The 20,955-nt window shown below is 40.0% G+C and overlaps 2 protein-coding genes across 3 annotated transcripts in view; one reads left to right on the plus strand and one right to left on the minus strand.

Annotated features, from left to right (window-relative positions):
* The window catches only part of Wdr41 (WD repeat domain 41), a 45,245-nt gene extending 34,825 nt beyond the window's left edge, over positions 1-10,420 (plus strand). Inside the window, exons 9-13 of the mRNA XM_042691056.1 lie at positions 431-615; positions 3,640-3,761; positions 5,146-5,234; positions 6,150-6,283; positions 10,209-10,420. Coding sequence (XP_042546990.1) covers positions 431-615; positions 3,640-3,761; positions 5,146-5,234; positions 6,150-6,283; positions 10,209-10,361 — 683 coding nt within the window. The 3' untranslated portion in view covers positions 10,362-10,420. The remainder of the gene's footprint in view (positions 1-430; positions 616-3,639; positions 3,762-5,145; positions 5,235-6,149; positions 6,284-10,208) is intronic.
* A 3,104-nt stretch (positions 10,421-13,524) lies between these two features.
* The window catches only part of Pde8b (phosphodiesterase 8B), an 88,857-nt gene continuing 81,426 nt past the window's right edge, over positions 13,525-20,955 (minus strand). For both annotated transcript variants that reach the window (XM_042690912.1, XM_042690911.1), the window contains 4 exons: positions 20,831-20,951; positions 19,136-19,303; positions 16,569-16,698; positions 13,525-16,034 (listed from right to left, as the gene is read on the minus strand). In XM_042690912.1, the coding sequence (XP_042546846.1) occupies positions 15,925-16,034; positions 16,569-16,698; positions 19,136-19,303; positions 20,831-20,951 (529 nt within the window). In that variant the 3' untranslated portion in view covers positions 13,525-15,924. The remainder of the gene's footprint in view (positions 16,035-16,568; positions 16,699-19,135; positions 19,304-20,830; positions 20,952-20,955) is intronic.

Genomic DNA, 20,955 nt, shown 5'->3' on the forward strand with positions numbered 1-20,955 from the left:
CCACCAGCGCCCGGCTTAAGTGTATAATTTTTATTTGTCAAGCCTATGTTTACTTGGATCTTCATCCTTACCTGCTTCCCTTAGGTCCATTACCACTCTAGAATTTTTTTTCTTTTTCTTTAGTCCTTTAAGTGCCTTTTATGTTTTTATCCATTTGAGGCTTATTTTGGTATATGTTCCAAGCAAGGTTCTTTTGTTTTTCATTCCCCCCAAATTTGTTATTGAATGGAGTACAGTCACTGTCACTCAGTAAGTATGAGTCAGTTTCTGATCTCTTTAGGGTTTCATTAGTAGTTTTGTTTGGCTTGTCTAGATACCTTATTGTTTTGATTACTCTGATTTTTATGGAGCCTCAGTGCTAGGAAGTCTATCCATTTTTACCTACAGCCAGGAAAATAATAATAATGAAGCATATGTGAACTCTTCCTAGATGTGAATTTTGTCACCGGCTCCCATGTTGGAGAGCTGATCATCTGGGATGTCCTAGACTGGACTGTGCAGGCCTATGAGCGCAACTTCTGGGACCCATCCCCACAGCCGGACACTCAGCAAGAGATCAGACTCTCTCAGAAACCACATGACATTTCTATTCATCATTTCACATGTGATGAAGAGGTAAAAGTCTAGTTTTCTGCAGCTTTTAAAATAAATCCAATTTCCGAATTTTAAAATTTAATCCCACGATGGACCCAAAACAAAAGTTTAAGCTGGGTTTTAAAATAGTCTGATGTTTTGTAGAGATTGTGTCACTTAGATTGAAAAGGAGTTTAATCTTTGCTCTTAATCTGGAAGCATGGAAGTGATCACATAGCCACAGATTTAGAAACCACTGAAATTTTGGGTTGGATTAAATGATTCCATAGGAATTTGTTAATTGTTTTAAGAAATACCAGTTCAGAATTTTCTGGATGATTCTAGTATATTCCCTAGAGAGATAAAAGAAAATGGTAGGGAATGTTCTTTCAGTCTTCTGGCATCCTGGCCAAGATAATTGGGTGAGAGTGCTCGATCTGTGTCCTTTAGACTTTTGAAGCATTTGTGCTGTAAGAGATTAATACCCACAAATAGCTTAAACTAGTCTCCAGTTTGAACAACTCTCTTCTTTTAGCCTCAGGGCCTCAGAAAAGTTATTTAAGGGGTAGTTACTCTTCATCTTGTATATACATTTTTCTAATTTAGGGAGGGGAGGGGAAATAACAAAATGCTGAAACAAGGATAACAATGACATGTATAAGACACTATGTTGAAAAGGAACTTTACAACTCGGGGTGGGGAGAGAGGAGTTGGAGAGGTAGAGAGGGAAAGGATAGTAAGGGAAAAACAAAGGAAGGGTAACAAATGCTTGATACCTTACTCATGTAACTAACCCCTCTGTACAGTATTTTTACAATTAAAAAAAAAAGTTGGAGAAAAAAAATTACAAAAAATGTTCAGAACCTTTTAGGAGAGTGTATGGGAAAAGTTTTTCTTTCATTCTCTTTTGTGGCTTTCTATCCTGTCTAAAAATTCTAGTTGTAGCCGGGCAACAGTGGCTCACTCCTGTAAATCCTAGCTACTCAAGAGGCTAAGATTTGAGGATTGCGGTTCAAAGCTAGCCCAGGCAGCAAAGTCTGTGCGACTATTACATCCAATAAACCACCAGAAAACGGGAAGTAGTACTGTGGCCTAAGTGGTAGAGCACTTGCCTTGAGCTGAAGAGCTGAGGGACAGAGCCCAGGACCAGAGTTCAAGCCCCATGACCGACCAAAAAATAAAATTTCTAGTTGTGCATGCTATTAAGTAAAATTATCAATAATTTTGTTCTGGAGGTAGAGAATATTTTTAAAGTCTTCTCTGTTCCACTTTTCCAAAACAAAACAAAAAGTAGAATTAAAAGAAAGGGATAAGAATTGATTTTAAAAGTTCATTTATAGTCAAAAAATTGTTTCTATGATAAAATCAAGACCTCAGGAAAGATATAAACTGGATTAATTAGACCCTTCAAAAGTTGCAAGTATATTTAACTTTATATCCTTTTTTTATATTTGAAAGAATAATACTTAAAAGTTTTTTCATTTTGTATTCCTTTTAGTTTTTAAATTTTTTATTGATCTTTATTAATTGCTAGGAATTCTTGATAAGGCATTGCTCAGTTTCCCCTAAGTTTCCTTCTTTTTTTTTCATCTACAGGTTCTTTTTACCTTCCATTAATTATTATTGATAGATACTGTGTGTCTGTTGAGTAAATACTGCTCTCAAAGCTTTTACTTTTTTGAATGATCTTCTGCAGTGTTTTCTTTTGCCTTTTATACTTTGGTGGATTTGGTTGTTTGTTTTTTTTTAACATTATCCTTAAGTAGTTATACAAAGCGATTTCAATTTCAACATGCCAATTTGTGACTACAGAGCATCTTGACCAGTGTCACCTTTTCATTATTCTCCCTAGAGCTCTTGTGTTTATATTTTCTTCATGACCTTGTATAAATCACTTATACTGCATGGGTTTATTAGCCTAAAGAATAGGTTTCTGGGATTATGTGTTAAGTACAAACCTCAGCACTTTAGGTTTTAGCACTTTGGCTAGCTGTTTTCTTTAATGTACTGAGTGCTGGTTCTCAGCTTGCATTACTGGAAGTAGAGTATCAGTCCTGAGGGTCAAGGGGATCATTCCAGGTTTCCACTTTGGTATCCTGGAGGGCTTTGGTTCAGCCACTATTGGTCTCAGTTAGTTTGTAACCATGGGCCTCTGGTTGAAAACAGGGAGGTAGTCTATATGGAATTTTGAAAGGTCTGCCTCTCAGGGGTACCTACTGAGTAAGAATGATTCCACGACGAGCACTATCTAGTCTGGTAACTTAGAAAGGAATTTCTGAAACTGGGTGGTATGGGGGGAGTAAAGAGCAAGGGATTAGAGTAAACGAACTTGCTCATCTGGAAGATGGCAATACCTGCCTTTCTTACCTTGACAAGAGGTGCAAGGCTGAAGTGAGATGAACTCTCAGTTTCACAATATTGAAATTGTTTTAGTAAAAGCCTATTTCTAACATCACATACGCTGGAAGGTTTTTGTGAAGCCTTCAGAAGACCTTAGGGTAAGCGTCACACCACAGCTTATGCTTTTAAAATAATCATTTGTATGCCTCTTGATTGCTTAAGATGTGAGGTGCAAGTCATTTTGCCCACATTTTCCAAGCAAAAGAAGCTAAGTAATTTTTCCAAGTGTATAGTGGTCTGTGGAGGAGCTTTTGCTGCAGACCTGGCCTGACAGCCACAGCTTTCTCCTTGAGCTGTCATACTGTAGTGAGGAGAGCATTGTTAAGTATAGAGCATGCAAAGCTCCTCTGTATTGGGACTGTTTCCTTCTGCTTTCTAAATACCCCAGCTACATGGGAAAGTTGAGAGAATGATGAAGGGGTGACACTGATCAAGATGCCTTGTACTTACACACTGACTTGTTGAATTGAAACCCCTTTGTACAACTACTTAAAGATAATTTAAAAATGGTGAAAATGGTGGGGGTGAAGAGCAACCAAGTAGTTGTGGCTGAAGGCCAGAAATAGGGAAGATAATGTGGCTTTCTCATGTCACACATGCTGGAAATCTCTGATAAGGTGATCATAAATGCTAGTTTTATGCCCATTTCTGAACTTTTACCCACAGAATGTATTTGCTGCAGTTGGAAGGGGTTTATATGTGTATAACCTTCAAATGAAGCATGTGATTGCCTACCAGAAAACTGCACATGACTCCAATGTCCTGCACATTGCCAAGCTTCCAAACAGGTACAAGTTCTGTGTTCTTCAGTAGGTGAAAGCAAGCCACAGTTCCTGGGCTGCCAATGCATTTTCTCCAGTGGCCAAGTTACCTAGCTCTGGCATGAGCTGCTGGCTCTTTGGGGGAATGGAGACTGCTCTGGCTATCTCTATCAGAGGAATTTTTTTTTGTCAGAATACCTGACAAAATTACAGGAGCAAGACTCAGCTGAGTTATGTTGAATTTCATTGTGAGGTTATTTAAATTTTGGTGTTTATTTAACAATGTAACAATGTACTAATTTCTCCCTTTATCGTGGTTGTGTGTTTATGGCTCAAATCAAATGGCAGGCTCATTGTTGTCAAGTGAGAGTTTTCCTCTCAAGAGAGAATGGCTGCTGAGTTTCTAGGGATTAAATTACAGGAGGGGAATAGCACTGTTTTCTAGATGACATACTTCTTTATTTTTAAATAAGTTTCATTGTGATACAATTAAATTTGTAAAGTTCATTTAGTACATTGACCAAGTTGTCTGACATCAGCATTGTCTAAGTCCAGAACATTTTCATCCACTGTCATGGATATTAGGAGACATGGTTTGGGGTTGGTAGAAGAATTTACTAAGAGAGAAGAATAGGAGAAGCAGAAGTTTGCGATGACACTGCTGGGACAAGGGAGACAATGTGGGCAGCTGGCCAGCCAGGAGCACAACTCTGCTGCTGCTCCCGCTGCAACAGGTGGATAAGGACAGGTTTTGTTTTGGGATTTATGGATTGCATTGACTCGCCATTTCTTTTTAGACCATGGTTCAAATTTTGAGGATGTGGAAAAGACTTAAGAGCTGTTTCCTTACCTGCATTTCATGCGTTTCCTCATTCCACCTGACCCGATGTGTGTACTAGGCTTCCCTATGTTCCCCCCTGGACCTTGGTGTTTCTCTTATCTCTGCCATGTCCTCTTAAATTGGGGTCTCCTCCTAATCTAATCACTGAGGAACTATTCCTTAGTAGTTACTTCCAGTTGATTTCTGCCCCTATCACTTGACAGCCACTAATCTGATCCATGGTTCTATGGATCTGACTATTCTCCAAAGGGCATAGTTACAGTGAGAGGCACCCTGAAAAGAGATACAGTAGAGGAGGAAAGAGGACTGCTCAGGACATTGTAAAAATGTAGTTCATACTGTTTTCCTGCTATAATAAATGTATAGTATTTGAGCCAGTGTTGCAATGTAATGTGTGCCTTTCCTGTTAGTTTGCATTGTGAAGCCATATTACAATTGTGTGTGTTATCAGCTCCTACCAGTTGCTGAATGAAAGCCTTTGAGAGCTCCAGTGATTTCTTTTACTGCAGTTAGCATTTGGCCTTCCATGGCACACTGTGTCTTTGTATCACTGATTTTCTGTTCTGACAGGCAGTTAATCTCATGCTCAGAAGATGGCAGTGTACGCATTTGGGAGTTACGAGAAAAACAGCAGCTCCCAGCTGAACCTGTACCAACAGGTGTGTGTCTTTTGCCAGAAAGGTAGTAGTATATATATATCTATCTGCCCTCTCCTTTGTGGTTTTCTTTCCTTCCTTCTCTTTTTCCCCATCCCTTCCCCATCCTCCTTTCCCTCTCTTAATTTTTTTTCATATGATAGGCAAAAGGAAAATGATTATGTGAAACACAGGAATGATACAAGATTGCCCGCAATGATTATCAGATGTTTACAGGAAGCTATGGTAATCAGGATGGAGGATTCATGTCTTAATATTGCCATAGTGGAGAACTGCTTCTTTATTTCAGTTCAAGTCAGCTGGGATTGTTTTGAGGGAAAATTTTGTTTTCTAGTTATCTGAATTAGCAAATGGCCTCCTGAAATAATTATTCAGTTAGACTGTCTACAAGTGTGACTGGTACATTGATCTGTACCATTAGATATAAAACTAAAGTGTTCATTCGCCTTGAAGCATTATCAACAGTGAACTTAATTTATGGAAAAACTCACTTCTTTTTGTTTGTATTATAATCTCATGAACTCTTTGACTTTTAGGTATTCAGTTTGAAAAATAAAACTCTGATGTATTAGTTCCCAGCTCAATATAAAAGCAGACACTGGTTTATTTTGTTTTTGTATTTTTACTTTTCTTCCAGTGTCTAGGTTTTTTGGTTTTTGTCATTTAATATACCTTCACCAATAGGTGAGAAGGAACAATGCAAAAAGATTAAGAGCAGATCTCCTTAGTTAAGAAAAATGAAACAAAATCAACATGTTTTAAGGATCCGAGGGTACTATCTGGTAGCATCTGCTTAGACCATGACTGAATTTGGAACCTATTTGCATTTAAGTGCTATGTTTTGGCAGCTTATGTTACTATTGTTAAGTAAAGAATTTGGTAGTTTGGGAAATGACTGGGATGACTTTGCCTTTCTAGGCTTTTTTAATATGTGGGGATTTGGAAGAGTGAACAAACAAGCCAGCCAGCCTGTTAAAAAACAACAAGAGAGTGCCACTTCCTGTTTGCTGGAGCTCATTGGAGATCTGATTGGACACTCATCCTCAGTGGAGGTATGCTTGTTGTAGGTGTGTAGGACATACAGTCCTGCTTCTGAATGCTGCTGCTCTTTGAACTCAGTTGGTTTAAAATAAACTTTTTTCATATGTAGGTATTTGTTGGATCTGAACATCTATATCCCATAGATTAGAGGACAGGCAGTTAGGATCTTCCTTTACAGAGATAGGATTTGAGGAAGCCTTCAGAATGGGCTTTCTCACCCTTTGCTAAGGGCAGTGTGAGTGATGCTGGATGTATATGTGTGGCAACAGTAACAATGGAGGGAGCAAGAAGGCTTGATTATACAAGGAGAGTTCAGACCTTAATGGAGCCTAAGTTCAAGCACATTTCCTAAATAGAGCATTGTTTTCACTTCCCTTTGATGGACAATAACTTGTGTTTTAAAAAATATTATCATTGTGCATTTCTGAGAATGAGTTGGAAGTGATAGAAAACATAAATTTTTCACTTAATATAATTTTTTCCAAGTCTTTCCATTTCCTAACAAATGGGGCAGCGTCATTCTTTCTGATGGAGGTGTAGAATCCCATGGTATATGTATACCACATTTTCTTGATCCATTCATCTATTGAGGGGCATCTGGGTTGGTTCCATATCTTAGCTATGGTAAATAATGCTGCAATAAACATTGTTGTGCTGGTAGCTTTAGTGTGGTCTTGTTTGTGATTAGTTGGGTAAATGCCCAAAAGTGGGATTGCTGAGTCATAGTGGAGCTCTATGTGGGGTCTTTTGAGGAACCTCCATACTGCTTTCCAAAGTGATGAACAAGTTTAATGCAGTGGGGTTCCCTTTTGGCCACATCCCCTCCAGCATCTGTTGTTATTAGATTTCTTGATATAGCCATTCTAACTGGGGTAAGGTGGAATCTCAATGTTGTTTTGATTTGCATTTCTTTTATGGGTAGAGAAGTTGAGCATTTCTTCATTTGTCTATTGACCATTCTTATTTCCTCTTAAGAGAAGTTTCTCTTTAAGTCTTTAGCCCACTTGTTGATAGGGTGGTTGTTTCTTTGAGGCCTTGTTGAGGGATTTAGTTTTTTGAGTTTTAAGTATATTTTAGGTATGAGACCCTTGTCCATTATTTGGCTAGTGAAGATCTTATTTGCAATAACTAGTATAAGTCTAGGACAAGCAGAAAAGGTCAAAAGCTATGTACATATGACCATATAAGATGATGTTAAGTGAAATGAGCCCCAAGTTAGGGACACAACTGTTTTTTTTTTTCTTTCTTGCTATTTTATATTTAAAATGTACTATGTGATTTTTTTTTTTTTGTTTCTTTTGTATGTTCTTCCCCCACAGTACAACCCGTTTTCATTGTATTTGATGTCGGTGCCTTGCATCTTGCATATACATTTTCCTAGTTTGGGGGAAGGGAAGGGAAATAACAAAATGCTGAAATAAGGTTGACCCATTGTAACAATGAGATGTACAAGACACTGTGCTGAAGATGAACTTTACAACTTAGGGGGGAGAAGAGGGAGGAGCTGGGGAGGTGGAAAGGGAAGCGATGGTAGGGGATAACCAAAGGAGGAGGTAACAATGCTCGATAGGAAATTACTCATTACCTTACTCATGTTACTGTACATTTTTACAATAAAAACATTTAAAAACACATACACACAAAAAGAAAACATAAATTTTGTAATTTGTGGAAACCCAAAGACTTTCCTATTTACTACAGACATCATTGCTTTTGATAGAAAAAAAAAAATCAATGGAGCTGAAGAGCTGTTTAGAACTGGTAATAAAAGATAATAGATTAAGCTGCCCTAAGTAATGAATATCTTAAAATTGTCCTTCTGTGGTTCATACCCAGGAGGAAGAGGTTACTTTTCATATGAAAGGACATTCATGCTTAGATCCACAGCATCATGCTGGCTTATTGAGCTTTTCCTCTACATCATGAGTATATTTAAGAATCACTAGATATAAAACGCAATCCTTGTCCTCATAGACCTAAGAGAGGACGGAGACAGACCTTATGAGCTGTTTATTGAGGCTGCTTGTGATAGACCCAGAGGAGTAGCAGATAATGGTCAGGAGTAAAAAGAAACATTTCTGAGTGAATTCTATAGATGTTGTGGAAGATGTGAGATTGGAGATGAACTCTGAAAGTTACGTTAGACTTACATTGGATTATTATATAGTCTTGTCATCACAAGCTCCCTCTTATGGGTATTGTCTTTTCACCTTTGCTTTCCTTTACCAAGTACTTATTTTGAGCTTTGTTTTGGCATGGTGACTGTGATGTGGTTTGGGGTGGTTAGCATGGAATGTGGTAGTAGACAATGGTAAACAGGCACACTGGGTGTCCAAGAAGAGACACTAGTCATAAAGGCTGGGGAGATAGTTGGGCCTCAGATTATCAATGTCCTTTAAAGTAAGGCTGAAAAGTTTGCACTTTTATTTTTACTTTTTATTAATTCCTTGGTGGTATAGCATTTCAATGCAAGCTCTCCACTAGTTGAGAGCCTTGGACTTTATTTTATGATAGTGGTAGATCATTAGTTTTTAAATGGTGGAGGAGACCTTTACAGCTTGAATGCAGCCTGGATGCTATCCCTGAGCTTTTCTGCTCAAGACCAGCACTGTAACACTTAGGCCACAGCTCCACTTTTGGGATTTGGTGGGAAATAAGAGTCTGCATGGGTTGGCTTTGAATCAGGTTCTTAGATCTCAGTCTCCTGAATAGCTATGATTACAGGTGTGAGCTGCGGGCACAGCTTTGCAACTTTAAAAAAAAAGTACCTGTGGCTTCATTGATAAAATCTAGGTCCTCTTAAAATCTAGGTTCCTTAGAAGCTGTCTACTGAATATCCTCATTGAGACTATATTTTCATTGCTGCTGTCTGGCCCAGCCTCTCTACCTACGTACTGAATTCTATCTTTCCAGTCTTTTGAGATTTTGCTCTTAACATCTCCTCCCTTCACTCTGTTACCATCAGTAAGTCCTTGCCATATTCTGCTGTCTTCAGGAGAGAACTCTTAACATGTTTATTCTGGTCATCTATTTCCCTCCATCAAAGACCTCATTTTTTTTTTCCTTTCTGGTACCAGTACTTGAACTTAACAATTTATGCTTTGGCTTAGCTTGGCTTTATTTTTTATTTATTATCTTTTTGGTTGGTTGTGGGGCTTGAACTCTCTGGGCTTGGGTGCTATCCCTCAGCTCTTCAACTTAAGGCAAACGCTCTACCACTTGAGCCACAGTGCCACTTCTGGTTTTCTAGTGGTTTATTGGAGATAAGAGTCTCATGGACTTTCCTGCCCAGGCTGGCTTTGAACCTCCATCCTCAGCTCTCAGCCTCCTGAGTAGCTAGGATTAGAGGTGTGAGCCACCGGCGCCCAGCTGGCTTTATTTTTTTGATGCCTGTTCTAGGACTTGAACTCAGGCCTAGGCTATGTCCCTTAGCTTTTTTGCTGAAGACTAGTCACTACAGAGTTTATATTGAGGATTCCAAAAAAGTTTTCTGTATAGATGATGATGATGAACTCACAACATTATGTATTTTAATGCTGTTGCATTGCATACCTATGATTCTATTTTTTTAACTTAAAAAAATTTCTCACCAAGCACAGTGAGGCACACAACGTAGCTCTCAGGAGGCAGAGGACAGGAAGATCATGAGTTTGAGATCAGCCTGGGCAATATTAGAAGGAGACCCTGTCTCAAAATCCAGATATAAACAAAAAGGTACGCAGTGTGGCTCAAATGGCAGAGCACTTGCCTGACTTATGTGAAGACCTGGATTCAATTCCATAAAATAAATAAAATGAGGAAGTAAGGAAGGAGAGAAGGATAATGGTTTCATATTTAAATTCAAGTAAGTTATCAAATTATCTTTTTTAAGCATGCACATTAGTAGTGGTCTCTTCTTGAAGTCCCTGTAATCAGAAGTCTCAATTTTCTTTACAGATGTTTCTGTACTTTGAAGATCATGGACTAGTGACTTGCTCTGCTGATCATCTCATTATTTTGTGGAAAAATGGGGAGCAAGAATCTGGATTGCGCAGTTTAAAATTATTTCAAAAGTTAGAGGAGAATGGTGACTTATACCTTGCTGTTTAGTTTAATGAAGAAAGCACAGGTGTCTGAATCGCAAATATAAACTATGGAATAATGTGTTATTTAAATTTGTGATTTTTTTCCTGTCTTCCAGATTCTGCGTATTTGAGTTCTTTTGCACTTATAAAGTAACGGGAAGTAGCGTGTCAGGTTTGGGCACATTCACCTGTGGCATATATTGTGTCGTCTTAAGTCATAAGTGCTTTGTTCTCAGCTTCTTTGCCTGAACTGAGCTCTTCACAGTAGTAGAAACAGAGGTAACAGTAAAGTTGTGGTGTTCTAATAGGATTTATTTTTTATTTCCTTTTTATTTCCTTTAGAGCCTGTTTAATTTACCACATCATGTGGTAAATATATCCTTTCTCCTACAAATTTCCCTAGCTTTTAGTAACTATGATCTGTTAGAACAAATGAATCATGGCCACAAAATGAACTATATTTTGTAAATACAGTGGTTTTGTGGGGGTTGATACCAACTGATTGGCTTAAATCATTAAAAATTTTGGTGCTATTACAAATCCTTATATGCAGCAATCCATGATATTTTTGAGGGTTTATTTCTTTCCCAGTATGAATTGACCTCAGCAACTAGGGGATGGACTAGTACTGGACCAACAGCCCTATATGTATGCTAAGGACCAGTGCTCTACCAGCAAAGAGGCACAGTGTTTTCAAGGTCAGGGACTGAAGCCAAAGTACCTGCTCCATCTGCTTGAGGAATGCTTCACTTGTGTAACTTCATGTGTAGGAACTGAGATTGGATCACCTTCATCAACCCACTAGCCTACGATACATACTCACTTTTGGTGTTAAAAAGTAAAAACAAATATTCTACAGTATGAATTAGATGAATTTAAATGGTAGAATGTTTCTTTCTTTTTTTGGGGGGGGGGGGGAAAGGCCGGTAATCCGGTCGTGGGGCCTGAACTCTGGGCCTGGGCGCTGTCCCTCAGCTCTTCAGCTCAAGGCTAGAGCTCTACCACTTGAGCCACAGCGCCACTTCTGGCGTTTTTTTTCTGCTTATGTGGTGCTGAGGAATCGAACCTAGGGCCTCATGAATTCAAGGTAAGCGCTCTATCACTGAGCCACCTTCCCAGCCCAAATGGTAGAATGTTTCTTACACTACTGAATCCTGTTAAAGAAAGGGCAAAGTAACGGACCTCAAAAAACTCCTGCAGATTTATCAGTTCATTATACATGCATCTATACTAATACCCCCTCAGCACTTCATCTCAAGGCTAGTGCTCTACTACTTGAGCCACAGCACCACTTCTGGTGTTCTTAGTGGTTTTTTGGAGATAAGAATCTCATGGCCTTTCCCATCCAGACTGGCTTTGAACCTCGATCCTCAGATCTCAACCTCATGAGTAGCTAGGATTACAGGCATGAGCCACCATTCCCGGCTTAGAACTTTTAAAAATTCTTATTTTACTAGTTTTAACTTTCACAACTACCTACAAAGACTGGCAGAGTTAAGGTTATCCAAGGACATAAAATGTTGTACATGAGGAAACTAAGGCCTCACATGTAGTAGCTTAGTTCTATTGTCCAATTATTATCAGTTTTAGAAAAGGAGTTGAAGGGGGCTGGGAAGGTGGCTCAGTGGTAGAGTGGTTCGATTCCTCAGCACCACATAAGAAAAAAGAAAAAAGCCGGAAGTGGCTCAAGTGGTAGAGCGCTAGCCTTGAGCTGAAGAGCTGAGGGACAGTGCCCAGGCCCAGAGTTCAGGCCCCATGACCGGACCCCCCCCCAAAAAAAAAAATAGAAAAGGAGTTGAAGACTGGAGTGAGAAAGGCTTAGATGACATACAAGTACCACTTAAGAAATGCAATGTTCAAATCATTAGTGCTGTTTTAATTTTCAATGGGAAAATATATGAAAACTTAAGCTACCCCATTAGAGAAGAGAATATAAATGAAAAAGCAGCACTACCTTTTAGCCACAAACCATTACATGGAGGTAAGTTTGAGTTATCTCACAGGCAGCTATCTAATCTTTCATCCTGAAGGGGAATGAGTGTTGCTTCTAAGCCTGGCCAACCTGCACTCTAAAATAACCTGAGGTTATTTTAGACTCACCTAAACCTTCTAATACCCTCTGTAAATGGACTTTCCCTTTTACTTTTCTTTTTTTTTTTTTTTTGACTGGGGTGGGGAGGTTGGGGAGGTGGGGGGTGGAGGATGGGGGGTGTTAGTCATGGAGCTTGAACTTTGGGCCTGGGCATTGTCCTACAGCTCTTCAGCTCAAGGCTAGCGCTCTACTTTTTCAGCCACAGTGCCACTTCCAGTTTTCTGGTACATAGCTGGAGCTAAGAATCTCATGGACTGGCTTTGAACCACGATCCTCAGATCTCAGCCTCCTGAATAGCTAGGATCACAGGCGTGAGCCACTGGCACCTGGCTTCTGAGGTCATGAGTTATTAAAGATATCTTCTTAAATTGTGCAAGACATAAGTAATTCATGGGTTTTATTTTTTTTTGGGGGGGGGGGTCTGGTCGTGGGGCCTGAACTCTGGGTCGGGGCGCTGTCCCTCAGCTCTTCAGCTCACGGGTAGCACTCTACCACTTGAGCCACAGCACCACTTCCAGCTTTTTTTTTTTTTTCCTTATGTGGTGCTGAGGAATCGAACCTAGGGCCTCATGCATGCAAGGCAAGCATTCTACCACTGAGCCACCTTCCCAGCCCCAGTTCATGGGTTTTTAATAGTTTTGTTTACTAACCTGTTTTGGATTATATTTTGTGATTGTAATCTTCTCAAATGGAGTGGTAGAAATCACACACAAGTTTTGGAAGCAAATAGTACCTTAGTGAATCTCTGTCATATTGTAGTTAGCTAGTTTTCTACCAGCAGCCTCCTTCCTAGTTAGTGGATTTGATGGCATATTTTTTTCATGAGTACATAAGGTTAGAGACATCGAGAATGTTAGTAGATTCTGATAGTAACCAAATCCCAGTTGCTTCTGATCGTAACCAAATCCTAGTTGCTGCTCAGTATTTCCATGAAGACTTCTGCTAAAAGCTAAGCTTTCAGTTTTGAAGAAGAAAACATGAATATATGTAACATATTTTATCCTATTTTCTTGGGGTAGCTTTCAGCACTTAAGATATTGGCAACACCACAACTGTCACTATATATTATGCCTTGTCATGTGAAGAGAGAAAAATACTTCCACTTCACTTTCTGGCTACATTCACAAAACATAATTGAAAGTTCACCCTTTCTATTTCTCATGTGGATTGACTACTGATAGGTCCTTCTTTGCCCTGAAAGATAGAGTCTTAACTGTAAACAATGACAAAAATGAGAAAATATGGATCTTTCAAGTAGCACCCAATTTTCTTTTTTCAGCTGGAAGTAATAATCATGAAACTTCTAATTAGATGGCTTTGCATTTTCCTAATATGGCTCTCTTCAAGACATGGTGTTGTAGTTAGTAAATAAATTTGTTTAAGTGGCAAATGTAATAGTTTGTATCATGTAGAAACTGAGTTCTATATACCACCTGAAAGTCTGTATTTCTAGTTGATTATATGAAGACTATGCCAGTTGGCAACTCAGAAAGTTGCTCTGCAGACTACAACTGATAGGTAGTAGAGCTGTGCTAGTATTTGCAGACCCCACTGTCTTAAATGATTGAACATCTACATATTTAAGCTTTGATGTTAACATGAGATTTACTTGACATAACACTAACCTGTAATTTTTTTAATATAAAAAAAATCAGAAACCTGATAAATGTTACTTACCAAATGGAATTAAAAGCAAGGTGGTCAGAAAAATATTGTCCTTGCCTCCAGCAAGTTTCTGAAGCTCCTTATCAGGAGTTAACATCCTGATTTTAACGTGTTCTGAAAACAAAGTGTGTGATTCATGAAATAAAGGACACTAAATCCAAAATTTGAAATTATGAAAAGTTTAGGCCAAAGAGGTAAAATGAAAACAGCTGTTGGGAATGGAAAATGGCTGTAGGAATTTAGTCACAAGTACTTCACAAAAACATGAAATCACATTTACATAAGAGCATCACAACACGAAGCGGGCTGCTGCCCTGCCCGAACAAGTTCTCTTATCATCTAACAAAAATAATTTAAATACATTTCTTTGCATGGAGTTGTCATATATGTTTCCATTTTGGGTACAAAACATAGAAAAAAATTGGCACATTATGTAGTGATGTCAGTTTTTTTCTTCCCATGTCTCATTTCTGAAATACGTTTTTCTTTTGGAAAAAGCAACTACTTATTCAATTAATTTCATCTGTATATATACCTCTTAAAGATGCAACATGGAGTACAGAAAAAGTAAAACTAACATACTCTGTTTACTGAGTTTCTAATATCCATAACTCCAAGAAGGGCTGGCTGATGAAAGGAAAACATTAAGTTTGACTTTATATAGATCACAGGAAGTTGTGAAAAGAGCTGTATAAAAATATGCACTTGTGCTTTAGAAGCTTTTAGCATACAATTAATAGCTTAAAATATTATTTGCTGCCTCTCCTTATGCCAATTTTCTAATATATTTACACATCTTGCAATAACTTTACATCATTAAAGCAAATGACATGATCTCAAATATAGATAAGTTAAAAATATCTGAACCTTGAAACATCCCCATCCCGTCCCAAATATAGACATATAGGTGGTGCATGGCACAACAAACTCCATGGGCCTAGACCCAGAAAATTTAGGTTGTTTTAATAAAAATGTTTAACAGCAAATGTATATAAATTTTTTTTCCTTAAAAAAGCTTTTCCAAGGGCATTCAGATTAAATGGCTTTTATATAATATTTAGGATAGTGCCTTGTGGTTACCTCTGTGAACCCAAAATAAGGGAAGCTCATGGATTTCCTCCTAGCAAGAAGCCACTCCTCCTGCATCCCAGATGGCTTTCTCTTGGGTGAACTACTTCTAGAGGAGGGAGGGCTTCCAAGCTGCTGTCATCCTTCCAGAGGGAGCACTCACCAGGCCAAGGCGCATTCTAACTTGACTGTCACACCACCAACCAGGAGAACCACTTAACTAATCACTCCATCAGTAATTTGGTCCTAGTTGTTCTGCTCATTTTAGGTAGCTTTTTTCCCCTTAGATATATCTGTTCAGATATGCGTCTTAAGAATCCTTCAGACTGATGCTGTTGAAGACGGTGGTCAAGTATACAGTGTTGGTAATTTAATGGTAAAAGATAAGTAGAACACTGGCTAAGCTACTTGGACCCCAGCCCAGAGGCCAGGCTCACAGGTACCAGGTCTTCCCTATTTGTGTTCTGGTAAATTACTGTGAATCAGCTCCATGATTGTACGAGGGTCCACGGGATGACAGCCCAGCATAGGAGGCTGCCGAATATTCCTTCTGGCACTAAGTGATCATTCAAAAGAACATACATTTTCCTTCCTGGAACATAACTTTTAAAAAATGAAATTTGGAGACTTGCACGACTTAGGGTCAAATATTAAACATTAGCTCCTTAATCTGCACCTGTCATTTTTATATGAAGGAGAACCTTTTGTTTACACTACTGAGTCACAGTGTCCTTTGAAGAGGTCAGTCTCCTCCTGCTCAGCTTTAGGGGTCAGATGGAAGCCTCAGACTTTTGCACTTGAGATCATCTAATGTCTTCCAGTGTTTGTAGTTATCAGCCAAGTGCTGCATCAGGGCTGGCAGATGTGCAAAGGCTGTAAGGACATAAAAGAATCAAGAGAAACCCATTAAATTAAGCTGGATCCCAAGGGCTTAGGTTCAGGAACAAAATTGAAGAAAAAGATAACCCAGGACTTGGTCTCATGCTGCAAGTAAAAAACAAGCACAAGCAGGGCCAGAGTGTGTGAAATACAAGTAAGGCCCTTGATTAGCTGAAAAGTTGTTAAGTCAGTGACATTATCAAGAGAAGCTGTGTTGGAGTAGATGTGCTGCACTGGACTCTAGCTGGAGTTTTCTCTATCTCTAATGACAGATGTAAATTGCTGTGTGCCTTGTGAATGTGGCCTTTGAAGAAGTGAAGACTTGTTTATCCAATTACTACACATTGCATCTGTATTCAAAGTTCTATGCTGGGGATCAGGGATGTATAACATACAGTACACATACATCCCCTGTATGGCCACAAAGAACTAACAGCTTAAAAATACTTCATTTTTTACACCCAGTCTGTTATTAAATGTCAAATGCAACAAATTTCTTTGTGTGTGATGAAGCAGTAACTGACTTACCATCCCAAGCATCAAACATGTCTGTTATGAAGTAGTCGATGAAGGAGATCTGGGACTTGGGGATGCTGCAAGTATTGCGATCGAACACCGGCATGACCACAGGTAGCCCCTGTCGCTTTTCTTCATCAGTCTGTAAGAAAAAATACCACCGCCCGGGGCTGTGGGACATGCAAGAAGCTTTCACAGTCACAGCTCCCGTGAATGTGGGTCATTGTCCAGTTTTATTTATGAAGGAAGACTTAGGAGGGCCCAGGAACTTAAATAACACATGTTGGATGGGCTGTAATGACTATGTTCTGGCCTTCCAATTCTTAGGTTTCCTTTATCTGTTTGGTGCTGGGGATGGAACCCAATGTCTAGCCAACATGAGGCAAGCATCTACTGCTAAGCAACTTTCCAGTCTGTTTTTCTTTCTAGGCTATTCCACAGTCCTTCCTGATGCACTGATCTTTGGGTGCTTACATACATTTCTGTGATTTGTTATATTACTGAATGCTCAAAACCATTTTCACAATGTAATCCAGAAGTACAAGTCTGCTAATTGTCAATGCACCAAGGTTGCAGAAGCAATGCTGGTCCTGGTCAGCACCCCAGCATGGATCAAGTACTGGTACCAAGCAATTTGAAGAGAACAGTCACTCTTCTAGGCACAACCACATGCTTTCAGTTGTTAAAAGTTTCATTTAAGAATGACCTGTCTGAAACAATCAGAATAATCAACATGTGTGTGTGTGCACGCGCACGCACGCTTGCACACATGGGGCTTAATCACAGGATGTTGCACTCCCACTCTGCTTTTTCACTCATGGCTGGCCCTGTGCCATTTGAGCCACACGAATAGGAACTCATGAGATTAACTTCGATTAAATCCTCACCTTAGAGAATATGTCTTTTGACAATCTGTGTGACGAAATGGGAAATACTCAGAAAGCCCTGTGTTGTATGCCAGAATCTGACTGTTTTCTCCGGATTTAGCAGCTGATCAATTGAGTTGTGAACTGAACTTGCTTCTTTTTTACTTGAAAGAATGACATACATTTGTTTGGATGTGAGTATTAGCCTTGCAGCTCTCAAGGTATGTAGCAATGTGCTAAGCACATGAGCGTGTAGGTTCATGTGTACAAGACCAAGCTGACTAGTAAGATCCCCTTTTCCTGATGGTGTGTTGAGCTGAGAAGAGGCTTCATTTGTAACCTTTTGAATTTTAGGTCACCCCTCTCAGGGAAAAGGATGCCTAACTTGGAAGCTTATGAGAACTTAAGACCGGCTCTCCCCCATTCCCCACCACACACTGGGAGTAACTAGATGCAGTACTCAAGTTCTCTCCATGTGGGTCCTGGGAAGCCCACTAATGGCCTCCTACCAGCTTTTGGTTCGGCTTGCTCAGTTGATTGAGTAGCCTTAAAATACCCACTAGTGTTTAAGGTTTTCTTGGTTTTCTCTCCTCTGCTGTCAAACTCAGAACTGCCTGTCCTATTTTTCCTCAATTTAGGGACTCCTCCCTAGCTTTGAAAGTCTCAGTTAACTCTCTTGAGTTCTCTGCTGGCCAGCTATTCTTTATCCTGTGTTAGTACTATATTCCAGTCCCAACACCCCTCTCCAGCTTACGAATCACTTGATGCTATCTGCTGTCTTCTGATTCACACACACACACACACACACACACACACACACACACACACAACCAGTCCTTAGAGCCTTTTTTCTGGAAGTAGGGCTATATTTCAGATGGCATCTGACATGCCACCTTTCATGCCTCTTTTCACTGCCACTGTTAAAATAAAATGCATATTGCTAAAAATTCTAGTCTCTGTCTTTAGGAATGTTGCTTCAAAATGCCTTGTTTTCCCAGAAACGTTGCTAAAACTTTCCATTAACCCCTCCTCTTGTCTGTTAATTCCTGTAGTATTTAACATATACACTTCTTTACACATACCTTCTTTTTTTTAAACCAACATGGACCTATCTGTCCACATCTTCCATCCCCAACTGGATTGTGAATTACTTCTGGGCAAGGATGTGGCTTATTCATGTCTATTTTCCCATAATGCACCAGGGAAACACTAACTTGTGACCTAATGTATGGGGGTACTTCCTAGTTCCTGTGGAAGTTCAGCTTTCAGCAATTTGAATATGACAATTCACTTCTTTTTTTTTTTTTTTTTTGTCAGTCATGGGTCTTGAACTCTGGACCTGGACAGTGCCACTCAGCTCTTCAGCTCAAGGCTAGCGCTCTACCACTTGAGCCACAGCGCCACTTCTGGCTTTTTCTGTTTATGTGGTGCTGAGGAATAGGACCCAGGGCCTCATGTATGCGAGGCAAGCACTCTATCGCTGAGCCACCTTCCCAGACCCGACAATTTACTTCTAAAGGCTCAGTCTTCCCCTAGAAGACCTTGGTCGGTGACCAGCATATCGGCTGGTCCCTTGAGGGAAGCGGGAGTCTGCTCCAGGCAGTGTGAGCTGCTTGCTTGGTGGTGAGAAGCTACCCATCTGGAGCACCCACTCATTTCTGTGACTTGGTGCCTTACTAGAAGGAAAGTGAGACCTCCCTAGAGGCAACGCACCTGTGCAAAATACTCCTCGGAGATCCTCCCAGCCCATTCAATGCACAGGTCCAAGGGTCGGCATGGGTTAGCCACATCTGCACACTTAATCATCATGCGCTTGATCAAGATTTGGTTTTCAGGGAAGTTCTTCCCAGTAGGATTGCATTCGCAGTCACTGCCCTCAATCTGGAAGACAGATGATCAGATCAGGACTGGTGGTGTGCAGCCCACAGATTTCCTCACCAGGTACTTTAGGTGTGGCCAGCACTCAGGAAGCAAGGCGGTTTCTTTCCCTTGGTGTATATAATATGTTGATACATTAAAAAAAAAAACCCTCAATACAATATATAGTTTGGAAGGAAAAGGGGTCTGTCGCCACCCATCTACCCCCTTCTACCCTTTTTCCTCAGACAGAACAACTGCAGGCAGTGCTGCAGGTCACCTCTAAGGAAGGCTTTCCTTTGCTTTGTGTGAAAGCAGAACTTTTAGATACATAGAGGCTTTAAAAGTGAGGATATTGCACATACATGTGGCATTTTCTCATTATACTTTTGTGCTCCCACTCACCAGTCATTCTCCTGGGACCTTCTGGCCCACCCCCACCTGCTGTTTCTTAAGGGCATGTGTTTCCTGGACTACCTCACTGGAGGGGAATGTGAGCCAGGTAAGCTTGGGGACAAGGAAAGAGAACATCTGTTCAATGACATTGGCATGTGGTCATACACTGAGTCATTCCTGTGATGTGCACATACCTCTGTGGTCCGGAGGCTTGTGGGCAGGTCTATAAGTAGGTGATCTATGTGCAATCGGAACTAACTACACCAAGCCTAGAAAACGATTCCCCATTTGCAAAGGCACCATTGATTGGATTTGCATAAAAACAATTAGCTCTTCAAAGCTCTGCCAAGCTGAAGATGGCTTGACATTTAAGCAGTTTTTGAGAGTGGTCTTATTTACTAGATCACTGATAGGCAACATATATTCTGAAGGTTGTTTGTCTTGGTTGTTGAGCATTGAAAGATAAAAGTTTGCTACAGATATTGTGGCAAACATAGTATCAACAGAGTTGAATAGAATAGCTTGAATAGAATATCTCAATTCCAAATTGTTTCATTCTGTATAGGTTTCCCACTCTCTAAATCCCAGATAGCTGCTACCTCTAGTCCATTGTTGGAGAATAGGGCCTTGAGCTGTATGGTGGTATCTGTGGATGGTATGGGAGATGAGGCTCAGCAGAGGTGAAGTGGACACAGTTTTTTCACCTAGATAGGTCATTAACCATAAAGATAGGAACTTCAGAACTGGCATGGTGGCTCAAAATGATAGAGTACTAGCCTTCAGCACAAAGCTCAGGGACAATGCCTAGGCTCTGAGTTCAAGCCCCAATAGCAACAACAACAACCACCTCAAAAAAAACTTCCAAGAGATATGAGCTCCAGAATTAAAAAGGCGTTTGATTTCCTAAATCATTTGTGTTCTTTCCATTGGATTTCCTGGGCCCAACTCCTCCTGTCACTCTTCACTTTATCTCAGGGCCTTTTCTTCAAGGAGCTCAAGTTTCTGTGGCCTCTGCCAATCTATTCTCCTAAGAAAAACAAGTCACCAGGACTTGCAGCCCTTTGCCAGCTTCCTTGCACCAAGAGGGGAATTTGCTTCCAGTGTGGATGCTCATGGAAATACACTTGATGTATCTTATTACATGGGGGTGCTTACCTCAGCTGCCATTGGCTTGTTGATGCTGTTCACAAACTTGTTCACATGTTCAAAGTGTTTTGTCATCTCCGTTGCCAAAACCATGTCAATAATAGCCTGGCGCAGTGTTCGATAATGGTTCCTAA

Source organism: Dipodomys spectabilis, unplaced genomic scaffold, assembly GCF_019054845.1.
Source record: "Dipodomys spectabilis isolate Male_0828 unplaced genomic scaffold, ASM1905484v1 ptg000140l, whole genome shotgun sequence".
In the NCBI taxonomy this organism is placed as follows: domain Eukaryota; kingdom Metazoa; phylum Chordata; class Mammalia; order Rodentia; family Heteromyidae; genus Dipodomys; species Dipodomys spectabilis.